The 21,199-nt window shown below is 46.7% G+C and overlaps 1 protein-coding gene across 7 annotated transcripts; it reads right to left on the bottom strand.

Annotated features, from left to right (window-relative positions):
* Positions 1–624: 624 nt before the first annotated feature.
* Positions 625–21,018, bottom strand: C1QTNF2 (C1q and TNF related 2). 7 transcript variants are annotated; one of them, XM_028493408.2, is made up of 6 exons: positions 20,973–21,006; positions 20,550–20,647; positions 7,658–8,978; positions 6,878–7,290; positions 5,004–5,256; positions 625–1,404 (listed from the first exon to the last, which is right to left on the bottom strand). In XM_028493408.2, the coding sequence occupies exons 5-6, from the start codon at positions 5,245–5,247 to the stop codon at positions 791–793; spliced, it is 858 nt and encodes a 285-aa protein (XP_028349209.1). In that variant the 5' UTR covers positions 5,248–5,256; positions 6,878–7,290; positions 7,658–8,978; positions 20,550–20,647; positions 20,973–21,006; the 3' UTR covers positions 625–790. The 7 variants fall into 7 exon arrangements, with proteins under 7 accessions (XP_028349209.1, XP_028349205.1, XP_007104752.1 ...); XM_028493404.2 differs by having other exon boundaries at positions 6,556–7,290; XM_007104690.4 differs by lacking the exons at positions 6,878–7,290; positions 7,658–8,978.
* Positions 21,019–21,199: the final 181 nt, after the last annotated feature.

The raw sequence follows: 21,199 nt of genomic DNA on the forward strand, positions 1-21,199 counted from the left end.
GGAGCACAGCCTCCGGACGCGCAGGCTCAGCGGCCATGGCTCACGGGCCCAGCCGCTCCATGGCATGTGGGATCCTCCCGGACCGGGGCACGAGCCCGTGTCCCCTGCATCGGCAGGCAGACTCTCAACCACTGCGCCACCAGGGAAGCCCTATATCTCCTGTTTTAGGGCCCAGCTTAAAAATTAACTTCTTCTTGGTATTGACTTGGAGGGGACTTCAGAGAGCCTTGAGGAGTTGGGGGGCTGGAGATATTCTGTTCTTGATCTACAGGGAGGTGACAAGGTGTGTACATATGCGAAAATTCATTGAGCTGTCCATTTAAGATTTGTAGACTTTATGTAAGTAAACCCAAAAAGATGATATCTAAAAAACCAATCTCACCCTTTTCCCTGTCTCCTGTTCTTCCTATTACTCTCAACCATGGCATGTGCATTTCCATCTTGGCACAATAATTATACTATTTGTTGGTTGGTTTGTAAATTGTTTCTCCCATTAGAATGTAAGCCCCACGAGGAGAGAACGACTGTCTGTCTTGTGCACTGAGGTACCTTCTGGAGTGTAGCACAGTGCCCGCCACATAGTACATATTAAGAAAATTAGCAAATGGATAGATGGAAGGATGAATAAAAAAGCTTGGATTTAATGATGGAGGAACAGAGGGGCAGAGGAGGTCGGCCAGAGGTTAGAAGCTCCCGACTTCCAGTCCCCAACAGATAGTTTAGGGGTCTTGCTCTGGAAGCCCAAGTTCAGGAGCTGGTGCCCTCCTCGGTGACCCAGCACTGGCCTTGTCTACACCTCATTGGGGTTGTCCTGGTCGGCGTAGATGAGGAAGCCCGTGAAGAGGCTGTCGGTCCAGTATGGGTCATAGAAGAGCCCATTCTGCTCTGAGTAGAAGATCTGCAGCCAGACCTCGTCACCCTGCTTGAGAGCCAGGATGGTGGAGCCCGAGGCCACATCGTGGTTGCCCGTGTTGGCGTCGAAGGTCCGGATGCGGTACTGGCCGTTGTGCACCAGGCCGATGGCCAGGTGCTTGTTGGCCAGCGTGATATCGTAGGTGAAGTAGTAGATCCCTGGCACGCCGCAGACGAACTTGCCGCTGGACGTGTTGTAGTGGCCGCCCTCGTTCATCAGGATCTTGTCGAACTTGATGGGCAGCCGTTCCCTCGGGTAGCTCTTGGTCACTGCCACGGAGAAGGCTGACTTGGCGTGGCCACTGCCGCAGCTGCAGGGGCCCGGGAGGCCGGGCTCCCCCTTCTTGCCCTTGGGCCCCTTCTTGCCCGGTGTGCCATGCTTTCCTGGGGCACCACTGACCCCCTTGGGGCCGCGAGGGCCGGCCCGCCCAATGGCCCCTGCTTTGCCCTTTGGTCCTGGCTTTCCCCGGTTACCTGTCCGGCCAGGTGAACCTGGAAGACAGAGCAGCTGGTGTTATGGAGGGGATCTCAGAGAACTAGGCAGAGGCCGTTGGCCTGGGCTTTCCATCCTTAGAGCACAACACTTTGGATAAGGGAAAGAACATGAAGGCTGTGGAGTCGCATAGAAATGGGTGCAAATCCTGATGGTACAACCAGGGGCACTTCTCCCTTCTTATCTGGAAAATGCGAATGTGATACATACCTTCCAGAATCATGTGGAACAGGGCAAAAATAACTTGTAACAATTCACGCCCTCCCCTTGTCCTGCCTTCTAAGGAAGAGTCTAATTTGTCTGCCAGGTCAATCCTTCCCCCGGCTGTGCTGGTAATGGGTTGAGACAAGAATTGCAAGAAGCCTCTTGATTTCAAACCATTGACCTCAGTGAACTCCCTGCCCAGTGCCCAAGATCCCTGCCCACGTGGGCAAGGGTTTTTACAGCAACATTGCTTACAATAGCAAAACACTAGGAACAACTAAATGCCCAACCAAAGGAAGATAATGAGAAAAATTATGGTCCATCCATTATGTGCAATTCTCTGCAGGAGTTTAAAAAATGAGGCAGATTTACGTGCACTGTTTGAAAACTTCTCTAAACGACACTGTGAAGAGGAACAAGCAGGTGGCAGAGAAACTTCTTTTTGTTCAGAGGAAACCACAACGCTATTTCTACACCCATTTAAGTGCCTGGCACATAGTAAACCCTTGCTAAATACACTTGGTATAGCCTGCAGAACATTTTCACAGCATTACATTTTCACAGTAATATGTGCCTGTAGAACACCTCTGGGTTTTTAATACCCATACTCTAATAATGTGCATTTCTCTCAATACAACATTTTTTGGCTGATGATTATGTGGGAAACATTTATATTTATGTCCCCCAAACTCAATACAACATTTTAAACAAACTGTATCTGGGTAACGACTGGAGTCACATCCAAACACAATGGTGGTATGGTTGATACAACTGGCAGACTGGTAGAGCTGTGGGTGGATGTTTTGGAAAGCATGCCAGATGTCAGGCAGGGAGCCTGCTGCTGGAGGGGCTGCCAGGTGCTAAGCAGTGTCTTAGCATCACAGCACACAAAGCAAGTGTTCGTTTACCATCGTTCAAACTGGGTGATCAGCAGGTAATGTTGCAGATATTTTACATCCTAACAAGGTACTTGGCTCCTTATATGTACACATACAGGGATTTTTCTGTGTTTTAGAGTTTTGGGTTAACGTGTAATGCATTTAAATTTTTCCTATTTTAAGTAACCGGGAAATAGATTTCCAAACAGCATTTTCTCACTGAACATCTAGTTTCCAGGAACGGATTGCTTATGCTGAGTGCCTGGAAGTGTTTGGTATTATTATACATACATGTAAATATATGAAAGAGGCCAGGGAGGATATACATTTAACCAATTAATAGTGGTTACCTTTGGAAGATGAAAGGAGGATGACGAGGGGTAAGAATTAAGAAGAAATCTTGCTTTATTTATACTGTTTGAATATATTACAATGAAAATGTATTTGTGTATTATACGTGTAATTAAAAATAAATAAAAGGAATGGGGAAAAAATAAAACTAAGAAAGGTCAAAAAGCTGTTCTTTGAAAAAATGAAAATAAATAAAAGGTGGGAGAAAGGACTGTGAGAAGAGGAGGACTAAAGACAGGGTCATTTTGGATTGGACTTTTTGGGAAGACAAATAGATAAGGAAGCTTATTGGGAAGTTTTATGGGGTGTTATGGTGTGTGCTTCCTTCTTGATTTCCTTTTTTGAGAAACTTCTGGAAAAGCTGACTTTTACTTGTCAAGACCTTTCTGGAGGTGGGTTTGTATGTGTATGCCGGGGGGAGGGTGGTTGGAGATTATCCTGTCCTATGACTGGTCCCAGGATGACCCAGCTTTATCTGGGTTATGTGTGTCAGGACTCTGCATCTCTCAACACTGCCTTCCTTGGTGTGTTGGCTTAATTTTCAGCAGAGACTCAATACATGGCAGAAGAGACAGCCAAAACGGCCCCAAACCTACATCCTCAGAGCTCTTAATCAAAGTGGGGAAAGTCAAGAGCAGAGATATCCTGTTTCTCTTAGGGTTCATAAGGATGATGGATCATGTCATAAAATGTCATGCAAACTCTGGCTGGCTCTGCTTGGAGCACACGCTCAGACCCGAATTGACCACTGTGGTCAGGAAATGGGAACTATGTTGTCCAGTGCCTGACATACTCTGACCCCCCTTAAGTCAAAGCCATTATCATTATTTTTATAGTTATTCTTCTGGAAAGGAGGTGCTTCTAGAGGAATTAATTTGACCTGGTAGGAAAGGGCCTGGATTTGGAGTCTGCTACCAGCCTGTGGCGTGAGCTCAGCAAGTCTATTAAGGGGAAACTACCATTTATTGTATGTCTACTCTGAGACAGGTGCTTCACATGTTATTTTATTTCATCTTCACTGCACCCGTGTGAGGTAGGTCCTGTTATAATCCCAATTTAGAGAAGAGGAAACTGAGGTTTGGAGACAGGCGAGGTAACTTGTCAAAATTGGTATCCAGGTTTGTTACAAAGTGTAAGTTCTTGCAGCTACGATGTGCTGTTCTCAACTTAATCATTCTGACTTTGTGTCCTCATCTGTAACATGGGGATAATAAGAATACCTCATTCATAGGATGGTATTGCTGTACCAGCAAATGCGCAGCATACTCAAAAGTGCTTTGTCAATGTTAAAATGCCATACAAATAAAAATTATGATTTCACTAATGCTTAAAATGTACACTTTGGGATGCTGCTGACACTGAAAAGTGCTTGGTTACTGGGGTAAGCGTTCAGAGATATAAGGAATGTCAAGGATGAGAAGGCCTGTAGACAGTATCCAACTTGTCTGCTGCCTGCCTGGCACCCTTTCCTTCGGGAAACTGCCCTTCACTACTTCATGTGGTCCTAGTGAGGCTGTCAGTCACAGCGGCCAACTGCCCTCACCACACACTCACACACACCAAGGGGTGGGCACTTGACCCAGTCCTAGCAAATGGTGGTACCTCACCTCCATAGTCAAAAGGATTGGTCCAGGGTGCACATGTGATCAAGGAGACTCAGTCATCCTGAGAACTGCTCTGTGGATCAAGCCATGAGGAGGTAGGCTTGAGCCCACCAGTGGGCATTTCATAACTTCCAACCTTTGTGAGAACAAAACCAACACACAGAGAGAAGCAAAGCCTTGACAACAATATTTGAGCTCCTAGACCCAGCTATTCCTGAAGCTCAGCTCTTGGACTTTCTAGTTGTATGAGCCAATAAATTCCATTTGGGGCTATATATTGGGTTTCTGTCGCTTGCGACCGAAAGAGTTCTGAATAATATTTCAGGAGACTTGCTTAAAGTCACTCAGCAAATCAGCGGTGTAGCTGGGGGGCAGGAACAGAAGATCTGATGCTCCCTGTTCCTTTCCAGAGAATATACTGCTCTGTTTTTTAAAAACACATTAATTTGGTTTACAATGAAATGGGATTCACACTAGTTTTCATAACTTCGCAAACCCCTTTCGTGTCAGATGTTGTCAACCCCAGGTGGGAACAGGAGAGACAGGCACTGGGCTTCTTACCTTCCTCTCCGCTGTCCCCCCGGTCCCCGTCCTGGCCATCCTGGCCATCTTTGCCTGGAAAGCCCATTCTTCCGACCATTCCTGAGGTCCCTGGGGATCCTGGGGGGCCAGGTGGGCCCTGGGGGCCAGGCAGGCTGCAGATGAGTTGAGGGGAGCCCTTCTGGAAGTCTCTGCGGGCGAAGGCCCCAAGCAGCGGGTCGGCCGCACAAGGAAGGGCACAGGCCAAGAGCACCCAGGGGATCATGGTGGTCACCTATGGGAGGCAAGAGAACTGTGAGCTAACTGGGGGTCAATCAGAAAGGCATCAAGAGGAGGAAGAGGAGGAGAGGGCATCTGGGAGAGACACAGTTACATTTCTGATCCTTCCTCTCTCCCACATCACATACAAGTAGCTGGACAGTGTCCTCACATCTTGAGGACATATTTGGATGAGCTGAGTCATGGACTCAGAATACACTTGGGAGGGCTCCTGCGGGGGAGGCACATATCCTCACACTGTCGCGCTCCAGAGTGGCAGGACTGACAGCCCAGTGACAGCTGATGGGGAGGAGCTGTGGATGGAGAGAAACGATCCATGGTTTCATTCAAATATGTGGCATGAATGAAAAGTTACAAGGGCAGAAATATCAATATTTCCAACTGCAGGTGGTGATTTGCAACTAGGCTGCCTCTCCCAGAGGATTTGGGGCAGCACATTGGTGGGTGAGAAGTGAGGTGTCAGCTCTGAGCGAATGTGCCCCAAGCCTGAGCAGCACTGGTGAGCCGTGGGCACAGCTCCTCTGTCATGGGCTCCCTGTGCACCAGGCCTGGGCTAAGAGCTTTCCACACACTACTTAATCTCACAGCATCCTTACCGAATAGACACGGAGAGGAAATGGGGGCTCAGAGAAGTTCACAACGTGACTAAGTCAGGCAATTAGCAGTTAGCAGGGCTGGGATTTGAACGAGGCTGTGCAAATCCAGAGCTTGTGTGCTTTGCTTCAGGCTACACTGCTTTTTTTTTTTTTTCCAGTTAAAAAATAATAAAAATGATACACTCACATTGTTATAAAGTCAAATAATACCATAAAGCTTATAATGAAAAGATTGTGTGTGATCTTCATACCCACCCCTCAACCCTCCCCAGCTCCAAACTCTTTTGGGTATTTCTTCTGGTATTTATTGACATTAAAAGATAATATGCTTACATGGTTTCTTTTTATCAATTTTGGACATTTCCTTTTGAATTCCTATTATGACAGATAAGGATTCAGCCCTCTTCCATCACTCCAGGACCCTGTTTTCTCTCCCTCATGCAGTTCAGATATAATTTTTGACTGAATCAAAATTCACTCTGAATTATTATGTCTTGTTTACTGCTAAGCTAAGCACTGTACTATAATTATACTTCCTTTCTTATACACACTTTTCTTACTGGAGATATTAGTAATTTTATTTGCTTAGTTCTCTACACCACTATTTTCTACATTATCAAATGTATCAGATAATTTACCTCTTACATTTATTTTCCTAAAGACATAAGCCCTGGAGCCCTCCATTCTCCTTTTCCAACCTTTGTACACGCTAAGCTGTCATCCCAGGATTTTCCTTTATAACCATCATGGCGATTGTCTTTGCCTCTCTCCTGCGTTGTATCTCCTGCTTTACGAATCCCATGTCTTTCTCTTATTTTATTTTATTTTTTCACTCTCTCATTTTGGTGGCACATTTGGTGTAACAGCTTCCTGGAAAAGACGTGTGGGATGTAATTTTTTGGGACAATTTGCAAGCCTCAATATGTCTTAATTTCACACCGTGTCCTTAAGGCTGGGGCATGATCACACCAGAGACCAGAGTGTTATGTGCCCAGAGATTATCTACCCCCAGCCCCTCACCGGGAAGATGCAGAAGCCAAGGTCCAGAGCAGAAATAAGCCACTTGTTCAAGATCTCTCAACAAACTGGCTCAGTCACTTTGTGACCAACAGCCTCTCGCCCTGGAATGAAACCAGGAGAGAGAACATTCCAGGTACGACTTTTTGCCTCTAGGATGAGCTCTGAAGTGGTAACTGGCTTTGTGACTTTAGGCAAGCCCCTTTCCCTCTCTGGGCCTCAGTTCCCCCCCCGAAAAATAAGGGGTTGGTTTCCACACTCGAGCATGCATCAGATCCACCTGGAGGGCTTGTCCAAACCGAGACTGCTGGGTCCCACCCCCAGAGTTTGTGATTCGGTAGGTCTGCGTTGCGGCTGGAAGATTTGCATTATTATGTGGTATGTGAGGGACACTGATGCTGTCGGTTTCTGTAATCCTGATGAATTGAAGAAAAAACAGTTTCAGTTTGGTGATAGTACATTTTTCATGCCTCTATACCCCTTTCTAATATCCCTTTTCCACAAAGAGCACTGTCTTCTGTGGCAGTGCACACCCATTCTTAAAGAATCTTGAGCAAGCCTCCACAAATAAGCATGGTAACCTTGGAAACCCCCAGACAGGACCACAGCGCCAGGGACCCTGGGACAGAGCATCTGCTAGGATGCAAGGAAGGCCTGTGGCACACGTAAAGAAAGGGTCTTGACTGGGGCACAGGTTAGCTCTGGGTATCTAGCCCTTGGGAGAGGGTGCAAAGAAAGACTTAGTGGGTCAGGGAAAGAGGGTGTTAAAATTGAAATTCTCACCTGAGTACCTGGACACACGAGAGGCTGCATGCTCAATCGAGAGGTCAGGCCAAAGTGAAGAGATGACAAAGGAATAGCTTGAGAGCTCATTCCATGACTCTGGGCACTCTTGGATTTCACTGAATAAAATGCAACCCGTGTGGTGGGGAAGGGGAGGGGGCATGGAAATGAATCTGAGGTCTGACTCTCGAAGCTGGTGGGTGGGAAAGTGGCTGCTTGCTGCAAGAAAGGGGGAAGAGAGAGCTCTCTGCTGCACAGAAAGGGGGCTGACTGCCTTCTCGCCTTCTCTGGTAGACAGAAGGTGCCAGACATGCCGCAGCCCCAGCCGGCCTGAGCTGGAGGCACAAGGACAGAAAGTGAGGGGTCCAGCAGTGATAACCATGCAGGGTAGATGCCCGAAAACCAGAAGCTGAAGGGGAGGCCTGGACTTGCCTGCAAAAGAGTGTGGTGGCCCGCTTCACGGCTGTTACCGTCAGAGGGCTCAACCTGGGAACCACCAAGGAGCCCGCAGAAGGCCTCCAACAAAAGAGACATCATCCGTGTCTGCCAGGCCCAGATGGGCCGAGGAGCTTAGCCCTGTTCCTGCCAAGAAACAAGAATCCCCCTGCTGTCTGTCCCTTTACTTCTCCTTCCCCTCGTTCCTTCAGTCTGGAAAGAGGTGAGCTGAGAAGGGGCCAGGTGGTCCAGCCAGCCTTACACCTGCGCTGGGGGACAGGAAGAAGTCTCACCTCTGAACAAAGATTGAAGAGCAGATTACCTGGGAGTGGATTACCTACTGGAGCGGGGAGCGCCCTCATTGGCTCGATTATAAAGGGGCAGAGGTAGGCAAAAATAAAGTTGCAGTCTGCTGTCTCTCTGGTGCCACCTGGGCTCCACATGGGCTGCATAAACGATAGTGGGAGAGGTGGGAGGCAAACTCGGTGGAAGTTGCGTGCATGATGGACTTTGGAAAACTGTCCTAGGCACTCCCCAGGCCCCAGGAATCTCCATCTCCTTCCCTTGTCTCCTTGATGAGAATCTTACAAAACTGGTCTTAGTGTTACTTGTGAGCTGGAACACATCTGGGGCCCCAGAAGAGAAACCGACTTCTCAAAGCAGGTTTGAAATAGTTTGGAAAGTTGCAACCTGCGAATATTTGGGACAAGGGAGGGAGGGAGGAAGGAGGAAGTGAGCTGAGAGGGGGGCTCACTGAGGGATCCTGCTCAGTGATGCTGGCCCAGGGTGGGCCCCAGTGGCTGGGCGGAGGCTCTGGAACACACAGGGAGGAAGGGATTTCTCAGAGCTGGAGCCTGGAGGTTCCCGAAGCAGCTCGAGCCAGGAACTGTTTTGGAAATAAAGGCGGGGAAATTAGGTTCTGGTGCCAAACCTAGAGGGAGGGAGCAGAGAGTCTCCTTGCCTCCGGGCACCTCCGGAAAAACCAGCTCCAAATAGCCCTGCTCCCAGCCTACTCTCCACACCACAGTGGTGAAAAAACCTGGGGATGAGGGCTTGGAGGGGGGGCCAAGGCCCCAAGGCATCCAGACAGGTGAACTCTTGCTGGGGCTTAAAAATAAATTTAGAATGACAAACTTGAAGAGAGCCCCAAAGGGCCATTTAAGCCAACCTCATTGTTTACAGACAGGGAAACTGAGACAGAAGCAAACTGACTTCACTGGACACCTACAAAGTTCCAGGCACTGTGCAAAGCTCTTTATTGGAATTATTTTATTTGAAGTTTACAATAAACCTTATGAAGGCAGTAAACTTATTGTCCCATTTTTCAGAGGAAGAAACAGAGGCTCGGGGATTTCCCTGGTGGTCCAGTGGTAAAGAATCTGCCTTCCAATGCAGGGGACACGGGTTCGATCCCTGGTCAGGGAACTGGGTTCCCACATGCCGCGGGGCAGCTAAGCTTGCGTGCCACAACTACTGAGCCCGTGAGCCTCAACCGCGAGCCCACATGCCCTGGAGCCCGCGCACCACGACTAGAGACATAAAACCCGCACGTCACAACTAGAGAGAAGCCTGCATGCTGCAACGAAAGATCTTGCATGCCTCAACGAAGATCCCGTGTGCCACAACTAAGAGCCAATGCAGCTTAAATAAAGAAACAAAGAAAGAAAGAAAGAAACAGAGGCTCTGAGAAGTGAAATGATTTTACCCCAAATCACACAATTCGAGTACTGGGGAGAACATTCGAACCTGTGTCTGAGGGGCTCTGAAGACTATATGTAATGTACTATGCCTTGTTCCCTTCCCTGCTATTTTTTTTTTCTCCTGTTTTATAGAAGAGTAAACTGAAGCTCGGAGAGGTTAATTTGCTCATGTTTATACAACTAGTTCATGGCAGAAGTTATATTTGAACTTGGGTTTGGCAGACCTAAATGCCCAAATGCGTTCCATTATGTCAGTGTTTTTTGGATTTTTCTTCCTAAATATCCCACATTAGAAGAGACCTTGAAGCATAGGCCAAAGCCACACACAGCAACAGAGAAATTTCTTTGATGTCTCATCTTTTATTATATCATATAAAATACATGATTAAGAAAATGTAAAAGTGATGCTTTTTCTCCTTCAGGGTACTTGAGATTGATGCTTGAGGAAACCTCCTGTCCTTTGAGAGGCCCACACGTGGTTTAGCCAAGGTGATGGGGGGCAGCCTCTGAGCCCTGACATCCCACCATTGGGATGCCCCTTTGGAGTATTAACGGGGTGTCCCCAGGGGCTGAACCAAAAGACCAGGGTGCACAAAGCACCTCCCCTTCAGCACCATCACCTCATTCCTTGCTTAGAGCTGGCAAGAGCCTCCAGCCTTGTCTCTTGCTCCCTGCACTGGCACTCTCCAAGCCCAAGCCAGAGAGATCCTTTATAAACATAACTCAGCCACATCACTTCCTGGATGGTCTTACTCCAGTGGCTGCTGGCTGCAAACAGCAAACCCTTGATGTGGCCCTAAAGGAAATGGCCCCCTGCCTCCATCCTAACCCTGGTTCTTCCCCTCTCTTCCTGCACTCCCCCCCTTTCAGGCCAAGCTCCATTTCACCCTTTTGCCTGCAACCTAGGGGCCCACCCTCTTGGCATGCTGGCTCTTTATCCATTGTGTTTCAGCTTAAATGTCACTTCCTCCAAGGCCTTCCCCTCAGACAGCTCTCCCTTTGGAGCCCAGCTCCTTGTCCTGTCTTTCCAGCCCTTACATCTCACCCGTATTCACTGCATTTGTCTGCTTGCCCACTTACTGGGCCTCTCCCATTAAAATGGAAGCCCCATGGGAGCAGGGACACCAGCTATATCCCCAGGGCTTCCAACTTCTTTGCTCATAGTGGGTATTCAAGAAATATTTGCTTGGTTAATGCGTGTTTGAGACCCAGACTCCGCCCTGAAGAAAATTCACGGTGAAGAGAAAACAAGGCTGTGGCCTAAATCCAAAAGGTCCCTGATACCCCTGGATTCAAAGAAGTTTTCTCCTTTCCCCAGTTTTTCTAACCCAAACCCGATCCAATTCTAATCCCTCCTTCCTTTGACCTCCTAGCGCACAGGGCCCTTACCCCCATTCCAGGGAGGGGGCTTGCAGAATATTTTACATACAGCAGGTACTCCATAAATGTCTGCTCAATTGATAAGAAAAAATAAGCATTAGTCCTTCCTCACCATGAAAAAAACTATCTTAGCTCCTAAATTGTCCTTGCTGGTGTAAGTTGAACAGGGAAGGCTGCATGGTAGTCTTCCTGCTGAAGGGAAAAAAATGTTAGTTGGTTCAACCCCCAAAATGGAATCATGAGGTGCTGAGCTTGGATGAAGTTCTTCAGTCTGGTTTTAATTTACCCAGTCCCTGGGCTCCTCATCTCTGAGTTAAGTAGCTAATGATTCGTAAAGACAAGTGTTCTAAGAAAACACTAGGAGATTAAAGGGCCCCAGCCTGAGGTCCCCTGTCAGGGGCGGAGCCTTCCTCCTCCTTGCTCTTGCCCTTAGCTCTCAGGACATGAACCCCTGGTTCCCTCCCAAGGGCCCTCTACTCAGACTGTGATGTGAGAAGGGCCAGCAGTGAGGATATGGGTCTCTCAATGCCTCTACCTGAATGTGGAAACTCCAGGGACACTTGCCTGGGCCTTGAGCAACGTGGCTGAGCCTGAGTTCTGCACAATCTCCCTTGGAGACCGGAAGATGTAAATTGTGCTCAAATAAATTTGACCTGTTGGTTATGAGGTTGTGACACACTGAGAGGTAGGGATGGTGTTTCACTCAGTGACTAAGAGCTGTGGGAAGCACAGCCACTTAGTTTCCTCAACTATCCAATGGGAATAATAGTATACCTACCTCACAGAGTTCATCCAGGAATAATGAGATAATGTATTCAAAGCTTCCAGCCCCGAGTGTGACACAGTAACCCTCTCCCTCAGAAGCCGTCAGATAGCTGCCTGCCCCATGTTTCAAGTCTCAGGGCTAATACCTCCTCAGAGAGGCCCACCCCTGCTTGTTTGTTCAGACCACCCTGGTCCTCCTTCCAAAGCACTTGGCCAGAGTTGTGATTATACATTTTTTGTTCCTTGGCTCATTAACTTTCTGTTGTCTGTCTTCCCCCTGGAGTGGAAGGTCCAGGAATGCAGAGGCCCTGCCTGTCTTGCTCTCTGTTATGACCACAGCTTAGCACGGGGTCTGCCCTGCCCATAATAAGAGCTCAACTCACAGCTGTTCAACGGCCCCGAATGAAATGGTCACTCATGTAACAAAAGAGGAAAGGGAGCAAAAGGATGACAAAACCACACTTGGCTACTGAGGGAAACCCAAGGAGAACACTGGTCTTGGATTCAGAACACGTGGGTCCCAGGCCTGGTTTTATAACTCACTGGCCACGTGGAGAAAGTCATTTCCTCCTAGCCAGGCCTCATTTTCTCACCCGTAAGATGGAGATCATAACCCTCACCCCATCTGCCTTACAGAGTTCTCCTGAGAATCAAACTAGATAACCAATGTTGAAAGCAGAACATGATACAAAAGTTAGAGTCTTGTTTAAAATCATAACTGCCACCAACTGCAGCGGAACTAACAGTGTGCAGTCCTGACCTCCCACTAGGAGCCCCTGGAGTGTTTCAGGTGGGGGACACCTGAGCCTGACGCAGCCGGGCAATTCTCCCTGTGTTTGCAGTTAAAAGGAAAGGGCTGGTGATGGGATTGGGGTGACGCTTGCTCGCAGATGAAGCTCGCGGAAAATTCGCTTTGATGGGAGTGAAATTTCCATGATGAAAATCACCCCATGCCCTCCCTGAATTCCAGGAAGCAAATTGGAAACAGCTTCTCTGAGGAGCTGACAGAGGCCGATGGGAGGAGAAAGGGTCTGGCTGCCGCTCCTCCCGCAGTGCTCACGGAACCAGCCACCTTTCCTGGGATCTGGAGACCGATGCCCATTTGGAAACACTCCAGCACTGAGTCTAAATACAGAGGATTAAAAGCCATGGGGCCCACTTGCCAAGAGGCCTCATAAAATATTTGATCTGCTGTTTTCTCCTCCCCCCACCCCCGTGCCCCTGTTTTTGGCTAAGTCTAGAGAAAGAGGTCCAATGCCAAAGCAAGACCTAATGACGAGCAGGAGCCAGGATCTCGCGAGGTTTGTCTCAGCGGGAACTCGGATGGCACTCCGGACGGAAGTCAGCGTGGCGGGGCCAGCGTTACCGCCACCAAGTTCTAGCTTCTGACAGATACACCCAAACTCTTACACACCAACACGCGTGGCATGTGATGTGGTGGGCGTGGAGCCCACCCTCTGGGTCCCTGGCTGCTTCACGTGGGACTTCAGCTGTCCTCGAAGTGAGGGCCAGAGTCAGGCTCCCGGGCGGCTGAAGCCAAAGCCGTCAAGCTTTGGACCTGCCCACAGCTGTTTTCCGCCCTGGAGACCAAGGACCGCAGTGAGAGAAGCAGGCAGCTGACGTGTGGGGTGTGAAGACGGGCGAGGAGGCCCGGGGGTGTTCAGAGCCCTGTATCCAGCTTCTCCTGAGGGCCGGCCTCCAAGTGGCCGACCGGAGCGCTGCCCAATAGGAGGAAGATGTGAGACGCATGTGTCATTTTAAGCGGTCTCACTGCCACGTGAAAAAGGTAAAAAGAAGCAGGTGAAATTAATTTTCATATGTTATTTCGCCCAGTATATCTCAAATATCATCATTTCAACAGGTAATCAATGTAAAAATTGTTGAGGCATTTTACATTCTTTAAGTACCACTAAGTCTTCGAAGCCCAGTGTGTATTTCACACTTGCAGCACCGGCCACGTTTCAAGTGCTTGACAGCCACACGGTGGCTATTGAATTAGATGGAACAAGAGTTGCTGGAGTTGAAATCCCACCAACTAGCTGTGGAACCTTCTACAAGTTACTTATCCTCTCTCCCTCATCCTCATCCTCTCCAAAATGGGGACGATAATAATAGTACCTACCTTAGAAGGTTTTTATGAGGATTTAATTTTCCTAGAGTAAGGCCTGCCATATGGAAGAGGTATAAAAGCATTAGCTATTATTTATCCTTCTGAAAAGCAAACAAGATGATGGATGTTGAAAGCAAAACATAATACAAAAATTCAGACGTTGTTTAAAATTGTCACCAACAGCAGTTCAACCAACGGAAAATCACCCTGACCTCCTCCATGAGTCCTGTGGCATTTCAGGTGGAGGCCCCTGTAGGCTCCTAATAAATTCTCCATTTTCAGGTAAGATAGTTTGAGTTGTATTTCTGTCTGTCGCTACCAAAGGAGATTCCTACGGAGGTTTGGCCTTCACTCCTTCCGTTCCGTCCTGAGGGAAGGATGAGGGTGTCTGGCTTGGCCCTATACCCCTGATCCACCTGGCATGTTCAGGCTGCACAGTACAAAGATAGGTGAATCGATGGGAGAGTGTTTATCTCATCAAGTGACAGTAGGCCAAATGGGCTATCACGTATGCAGGTACTTGGTACCATGGCTTGAAAAGGCTGCCTAATAAATGGTGTGGCTTATTCTTATTGCCTTGGAGGCCAGATACTGGGGATCTGAAGATGAAAAGATGTGGTTGCTGCTTTTATAGGGCCCACCATCTGGTTATACTGAGGGTCCCATCTGGCCTACCTATACCAGGAGAGAAAGCAAGCCTTGCTCCTCCTTTCTCTTTGATACAGGCTCCCTTGAGGAGCATCCAGGACCATACAGAAAGCAGGGGAAGGAAATTTGGGGGCTAGATGATTCCTTGGAAGGGTGTAGAAAGGACTGTGCTTGAAGATCCAGAAACTGAGGGAGAGGAACAAAGTCTGAACTCTGAAGGGCTGGGGAGAAAAAGCTAAGTTTTCCTTGACTTTCCTGGGCTTGCTGGTTTCCATGGAGTCACTTCCAGTCAGGCTGTGATGGACATTCAGGGTAATTCTAAAGATCTGACACAACGCTAGCCTTCGAGAGCACAGAGCTGAGCTGGTGGTTAAGTAATGGTTAAGAGTCATTTTCTAGCTGTTTGACCTCTGTTAAGTTATTTAATCTCTCAGTTTTCTTGTCTGTGAAATGGGAAAAGCAACGTGTATCGTCTTATTTGAATCATTTGAATTTGAAATAACATGGTATAAAAATATTTATTGTTTCACTTTATGTGTGAAAGTTTGTCAAGAACCTTGCAAGGCTATTCCAATAGGTAAACAGAAATTCTCATGGGTAAACAGAAATACCTGCCATCCTTCAGCTGGCGAGTATTGAATTACATCAGTTTGAATTATTTGAGGTCTTTAGGAACGTCTCCATGAGTAATCTGATTGCTCATACTTCCATTATAGAGTAACTGTGAATATTAAATAGGATCATTCAGTAAACAGCCCACAGTAAGCACTCAGTTGTAGTAGTGTTATTCTGATATAATTACATTATATGAAAACAATGAGAGATATAATGGGAGAAGGAATAATGAGCAGACGTGGGTTTGCTGTTTCCTCATCTGTAAAATGGTGAGAACAGTGAGCTTGTGAGGAGTTGAACAGTTGTGAGCTTTGGGATAAATGGCACTGAAGGCAGTTGTAACAGCTGAGGTGATTTTACAGCGTGGCATGAATGCAAAGGTGCAGGATTTCTATGGGTGTGCCCTACTTTAAACAAGGATGTAAAATTGGAATTTTGTCATTCAGTGATCAGATTTTTGTTAAGATTGCAATGTGCAAGGACCTCTGGCTGAGAACTATGGAAGATGGTCCTGCCACCGAGGAAGTTATAATCTAGACAAGGGGTGACCAGCTGGCTTATCAATGGCCTTAGGCAAACCCCAGACTGCACCGTGCTTCTGGTTTTTGTTGTTGTTGTTGCCTTTTTTTTTTTAACGTTTGAAATTGTTGCCAATGTAAAATTTGGGAGACTTTATGTTAAAATCAAGATTTCAAAATAAAATACCTAGAATAAATCTAACCAAGGAGGTAAAAGGCTTGTACTTGGAAAACTGTAAGGCACTGATGAAAGAAAACAGATGGAAAGATATACCATGCTCATGGATGAAAGAATTAATATTGTTAAAATGACCATACGGGCTTCCCTGGTGGTGCAGTGGTTAAGAATCCACCTGCCAATGCAGGGGACACGGGTTCAAGCCCTGGTCCGGGAAGATCCCACATGCCGCGGAGCAACTAAGCCCGTCTGCCACAACTACTGAGCCTGCGAGCCACAACTACTGAGCCCACGTGCCACATCTACTGAAGCTTATGCACTCTAGAGCCCATGCTCTGCAACAATAGAAGCCACCGCAGTGAGAAGCCCGCACACCACAACAAAGAGTAGCCCCTGCTCGCGGCAACTAGAGAAAGCCCCGCTCACAGCAATGAAGACCCAACACAGCCAAAACTAAAAAAAAAAAAAAGACCATACTACCCAAGGCAATCTACAAAGTCAGTGCAATCTCTATCAAAATACCAATAGCTTTTTTCACAGAACTAGAACAAATAATTCTAAAATTTGTGTGTAAACACAAAAGACCCCAAAACAATCTTGAAAAAGGGGGACAAAGCTGAAGGTATCATGCTCCCTGATTTCAAACAATACTACAAAGCTGCAGTAATCACAACAGTATGGTTCTGGCACAAAAAGAGACACTTAGATCAATGGAACAGGATAGAGAGCCCAGAAATTAACCCACAGTTGTATGGTCAATTAAGCTATGACAAAGGAGGCAAGAATATACAATGGGGCAAAGACAGCCTCTTCAATAGATGATGTTGGGAAACTGGACCACTTTCTCATACCATGTACAAAAATAAACTCAAAATGGATTAAAGACTTGGAATCATAAAACTCCTAGAAGAAAAGATAGGCAGTATGCTCTTTGATATTTGTCTTAACAACATATTTTTTTAATATGCCTCCTCAGCCAAGGGCAACAAAAGTAAAAATAAACAAATGGGACTACATCAAACTAAAAAGTTTCTGCACAGCAAAGGAAACTATCAACAAAATGAAAAGACAACCTACTGAATTGGAGAAGATATTTGCAAACAATATATCTGATAAACAGTTAATGTGCACAATATACAAAGAACTCATACAACTCAACAGCAAAAAGACAACCTGATAAAAATTGGATAGAAGACCTGAATAGACATTTTTCTAAAGATGGCCAACAGACACGTGAAAAGATGCTCAACATCACTAATCATCAAAAAATGCAAATCAAAACCAGGATATCATCTCAGACTTGTCAGAATGGCAGTTATCAAAAAGACAACAAATAAGTGTTGGCCAAAATGTGGAGAAAAGGGAACCCTTGTGCACTGTTGGTGGAAATGTAAATTGGTGCAGCCACTATGGAAAACAGTAAGGAAGTTCCTAAAAAAATTAAAAAAAGAAATTCCGTATGGTCCAGAAATTGCACTTCTGGGAAAATGCACATCTGAAGAAAACAAGAACACTAATTTGAAAAGGTACATGCACCCTTATGTTCATTGCAGCACTATTTACAATAGCCAAGATATGGAAGCAACCTAAGTGTCCATCTATAGATGAATGGATAAAGAAGATATATATAATGGAATATTACTCAGCCATAAAAAAGAATGAAATCTTGACGTTTGTGACAACATGGATGGACCTAGAATGGACCTAGAGAGTATTATGCCAAGTGAAATAAGTCAGACAGAGAAAGACAAATACCATATGATTTCACGTACATGTGGAATCTTAAAAACAAAACAAATGAACAAACATAAAACAGAAACAGACTCATAGGTACAGAGGACAAACAGATGGTTGCCAGAGGGAAGGTAGGGGAGAAGATGGGTGAAACAGATGGAGAGTGAGAGGTACAAACCTCTAGTTATACAATAAATAAGTCACAGGAATGTAATTTACAGCATAGGGAATATACTCAGTAATATTGTAATAACTTTATATGGTGACAGATGGTAACTAGATTAATTGTGGTGATTATTTTGTAGTGTGTAAAAATATTGAATCTCTATGTTGTACATTTGAAACTAATATAATATCATAACTCAATTATACTTCAAATTAAAAAAAAAGATTTGCAGCTTTTCTTGAGAATCTGGAGGATCCGGCAGCATTCTGGCAGGGCACCAATTGGCTACCTCTTGGACAAGGTGTTATGGGCTGAATTGTGTTTCTCCAGAATTCATATGTTGAAGTCCTAACCCCCAGAACCCCAGAGTGGGACTGTATTTAGATATGGGATCTTTAAAGAGGTAATTAAGGTCAGACAAAGTCATATGGATGGGCCCTAATCCAATATGACTAGTATCTTTATAAGAAGAGGAGATTAGGACATGACACCCAGACCAAGGGATGACCATGTGAGGTCACAGTCAGAAGGTGGCCATCTGAAAGCCAAGGAGAGAGGCCTCAGAAGAAACCAAATCTGCCATCACCTTAATCATGGACTTCTAGCTTCCAGAACTGTGAGAAAATACATTTTTGTTGTTGAAGCCACCCAGTCTTTGTTACTTTGTTATGGCAGCCCTAGCAAACTAATACACAGGACCTACATTCTTCAGTGTTCAGTCCTCACCACTCCTAAATGTCACGCATCCTGTTCACTTATGTATCATGCACGGCCTTTGTTGGCGTATGATCTAGAGGAAGAGGGTATTCTCCATGTGTTTGTTCTGCATGTATGTTGTGTGTTCTTATTTCAAAGCTCTGATGTTCATTTTCTCCTTTAATTCTCCCCACAGTTCTAAGAGGCTGATGCTATCACCCTCATTTGGCAGGAGAGAATACAGAACTCAGAAAAGTGAAGTCATTTTTCCCAGGTCAAAGCTGGGATGGAACCCAAGCCTGTTGATTCAGGGCCCAGGGCTCGTGCCCCTCTATCATGGCCCCTCTGCTTGGGCACAGGACCCATGCACATAAAGCCTTAACTAACAGGGCAGCTGCGTGTATGTGTTATAGAAGTAAGCTAGTTACAGCAATGTACAAATCCAAAGGAAGATTATTTCCCTGAAAAAAGATTTGGCATAGAATTCCCTTCAAAAGTAAAGCTAGATTAGAATTTGATTAACAGAAATCTGACCTATGCAGGAGTTCACCTCATGGAGGTAAAGCCAGCTTGGCAGGCCTCTGACCTGGAGGAAGGAGTGGGGGAAGCTGTGAGTATATACAGGGTCTGTGTTGCCCCATGATGAACATTCAGGAGTAGAAAGCACCAGACACTGGTACTGTAGGAAAGAAGGTCCAGTCATCTGTATCCAATCTGCAGGTGAAGATGAGAGGACAAATAGCAAGATAGGGAAAAATGGAGGGATTGGCAGAGAAAGAAGTAACTTCTTGGGGGAATTTGCTGAATATCTGATGGAGGCCGAGTGGCTTTGAAGATGCCCCAGACTTGTAAAAGAAACCTCAGTTCATTTGTGTAATGACACACTATACACAGATATGGAAAGATGGCCAATGTACACTGTTAAGTGAAAAAGCAAGTTGCAGCAGGGAATGTCAAGTATGATTTTTCCTTGAGTTTAAACAAGATAGACACAGATAAATAGAGACGTGTATGTGTTTGTGGGGGAAATTCCTGAAAGGACACGCATCTTGTTAAAGGGGTTACCTCCCAGAATTGGGAAGGAGTGTGTGACCTTTTCCTATTCACTTTCCACCTTTTTGTACTGTGTGAATTTTTTAAGGTAAGCATTGTCAGTTTTGTATCATTTAAAACAAAAGGTAACCTGAAGGCTTAAGGATTGGAAGACAGTCAAGGCTGTGTCCCTGCTAGGGGATGGGGAGAAGTCAGACATCTGGGAAGAAAGGAAGCCTGTGCTGCACCGGATGTATTAGAATGAAGGGCAGTAGTGAGGTTCTGAAAAGTGTGGAAAGTTTGCTGAGCGGCAGTTGAAAGTGAGCATACTGGATATGATTACCAGATAACGGAATGAATCAGAGAAAAGCTGTGCAGATGGGAGGGCAGAAATGGAGGAGCAGAGAGGACTTGGAACACCACTCACTGAGCATCAGCCTTGGATTGGCACATATAGGACACTGTCGTTGCTATTGCTGCTGGTTCAGTGGGGTCTCTGGGAGATGGCCAGTCTAAGGAGGTGACCCTTGAAGGGTTCCACGCAGGAGAGTTTTGCAGTCAAAGGGTAGAGGACAATTGCACTGAGGTTGTTCAAAGGATTCAGGCTTTAGGGGAGAGACCTGGGCTGGGAGGCTGCAGGGAGCCAATGCAACCGTTTAGTTGAGAGGAACAGCCCTGGAATGGGGCAGTGGAAGTGGGGATGGAGAAATAAGAACAAAGTAAATAAGACAAGGCTTGGAGACAAGTAGTGGGGAGGGCAGGGAGAGTGAAGAGAGTTGTGAAGAATTGGGTGCAAATCTCAGGTTGCCTGTCTGTATGATATATTTGATTAAAGAAATGTTGTCAAGAGTCAATTAGATAATGCACTTGATAAGTAACTATGATTGTTAGCTCGGGTATTGGGCTCAGACTTACCAGGCTTCAAATCCCTTTACCACCAACTACTAGCTGTGCAACCTGAGCAAGTCATTAACGTCTCTGAGCCCGGTGCCCCTTCTGCAGGTGGTGATAACCTGTTGTCATGGAAACGAAAGAGCTTAAGTAGAGGGCTGATAGGGCCTGGCACAAAATAGGTGCACGACAAATGGTCGAGCTATTACTATCAACAAGAAAACCTCTGAGCACAGAGCCTGGCACACGGTAAGCGCTCAGTAAATGTCAATTCATGTTGTAATTCATAAGGCTGCCCGGCCTGCAAAGAAGGGGTGTTGGCAGTACCCTCCCTCCCACCTCCTCCTACCCGCGCCAGCACCGCGTATCCCCCCTCCCCGCCCGCACTTTCCGTCCCTGCCGGAGGGTGGCGGAGGTGCGGACTGGGCGGACCGCGCAGACACTTACCCTCACCGCCGCCGGCCACGTCCAGACGGATCTGCAGCCACGAAGCTCTGGGCCGTCCCGCCTTCCGTAGCTGCAGCCCAGCCGGCGCCCGCCCCAGGCATACTTTTCCCATCGCGTCATGGGCGGGAGAGCTCTCCGGCCGGTCACGTGGGCCGGCCCACAGCGAGGCGCGCTCTCTTGGGCATCCGTTGGGAAAAACCTTTCAGCTCCGGTGACAACTTGAGTGT

Source organism: Physeter macrocephalus, chromosome 8, assembly GCF_002837175.3.
Source record: "Physeter macrocephalus isolate SW-GA chromosome 8, ASM283717v5, whole genome shotgun sequence".
In the NCBI taxonomy this organism is placed as follows: domain Eukaryota; kingdom Metazoa; phylum Chordata; class Mammalia; order Artiodactyla; family Physeteridae; genus Physeter; species Physeter macrocephalus.

Excerpts from the sequence above, each read along its gene's own strand:
- C1QTNF2 (XM_028493411.2), bottom strand. The coding sequence starts at position 5,247 with ATGATCCCCTGGGTGCTCTTGGCCTGTGCCCTTCCTTGTGCGGCCGAC. Across the intron at positions 1,405-5,003 it reads GGGGGACAGCGGAGAGGAAG|GTTCACCTGGCCGGACAGGT; the intron begins GTAAGAAGCCCA and ends TCTGTCTTCCAG.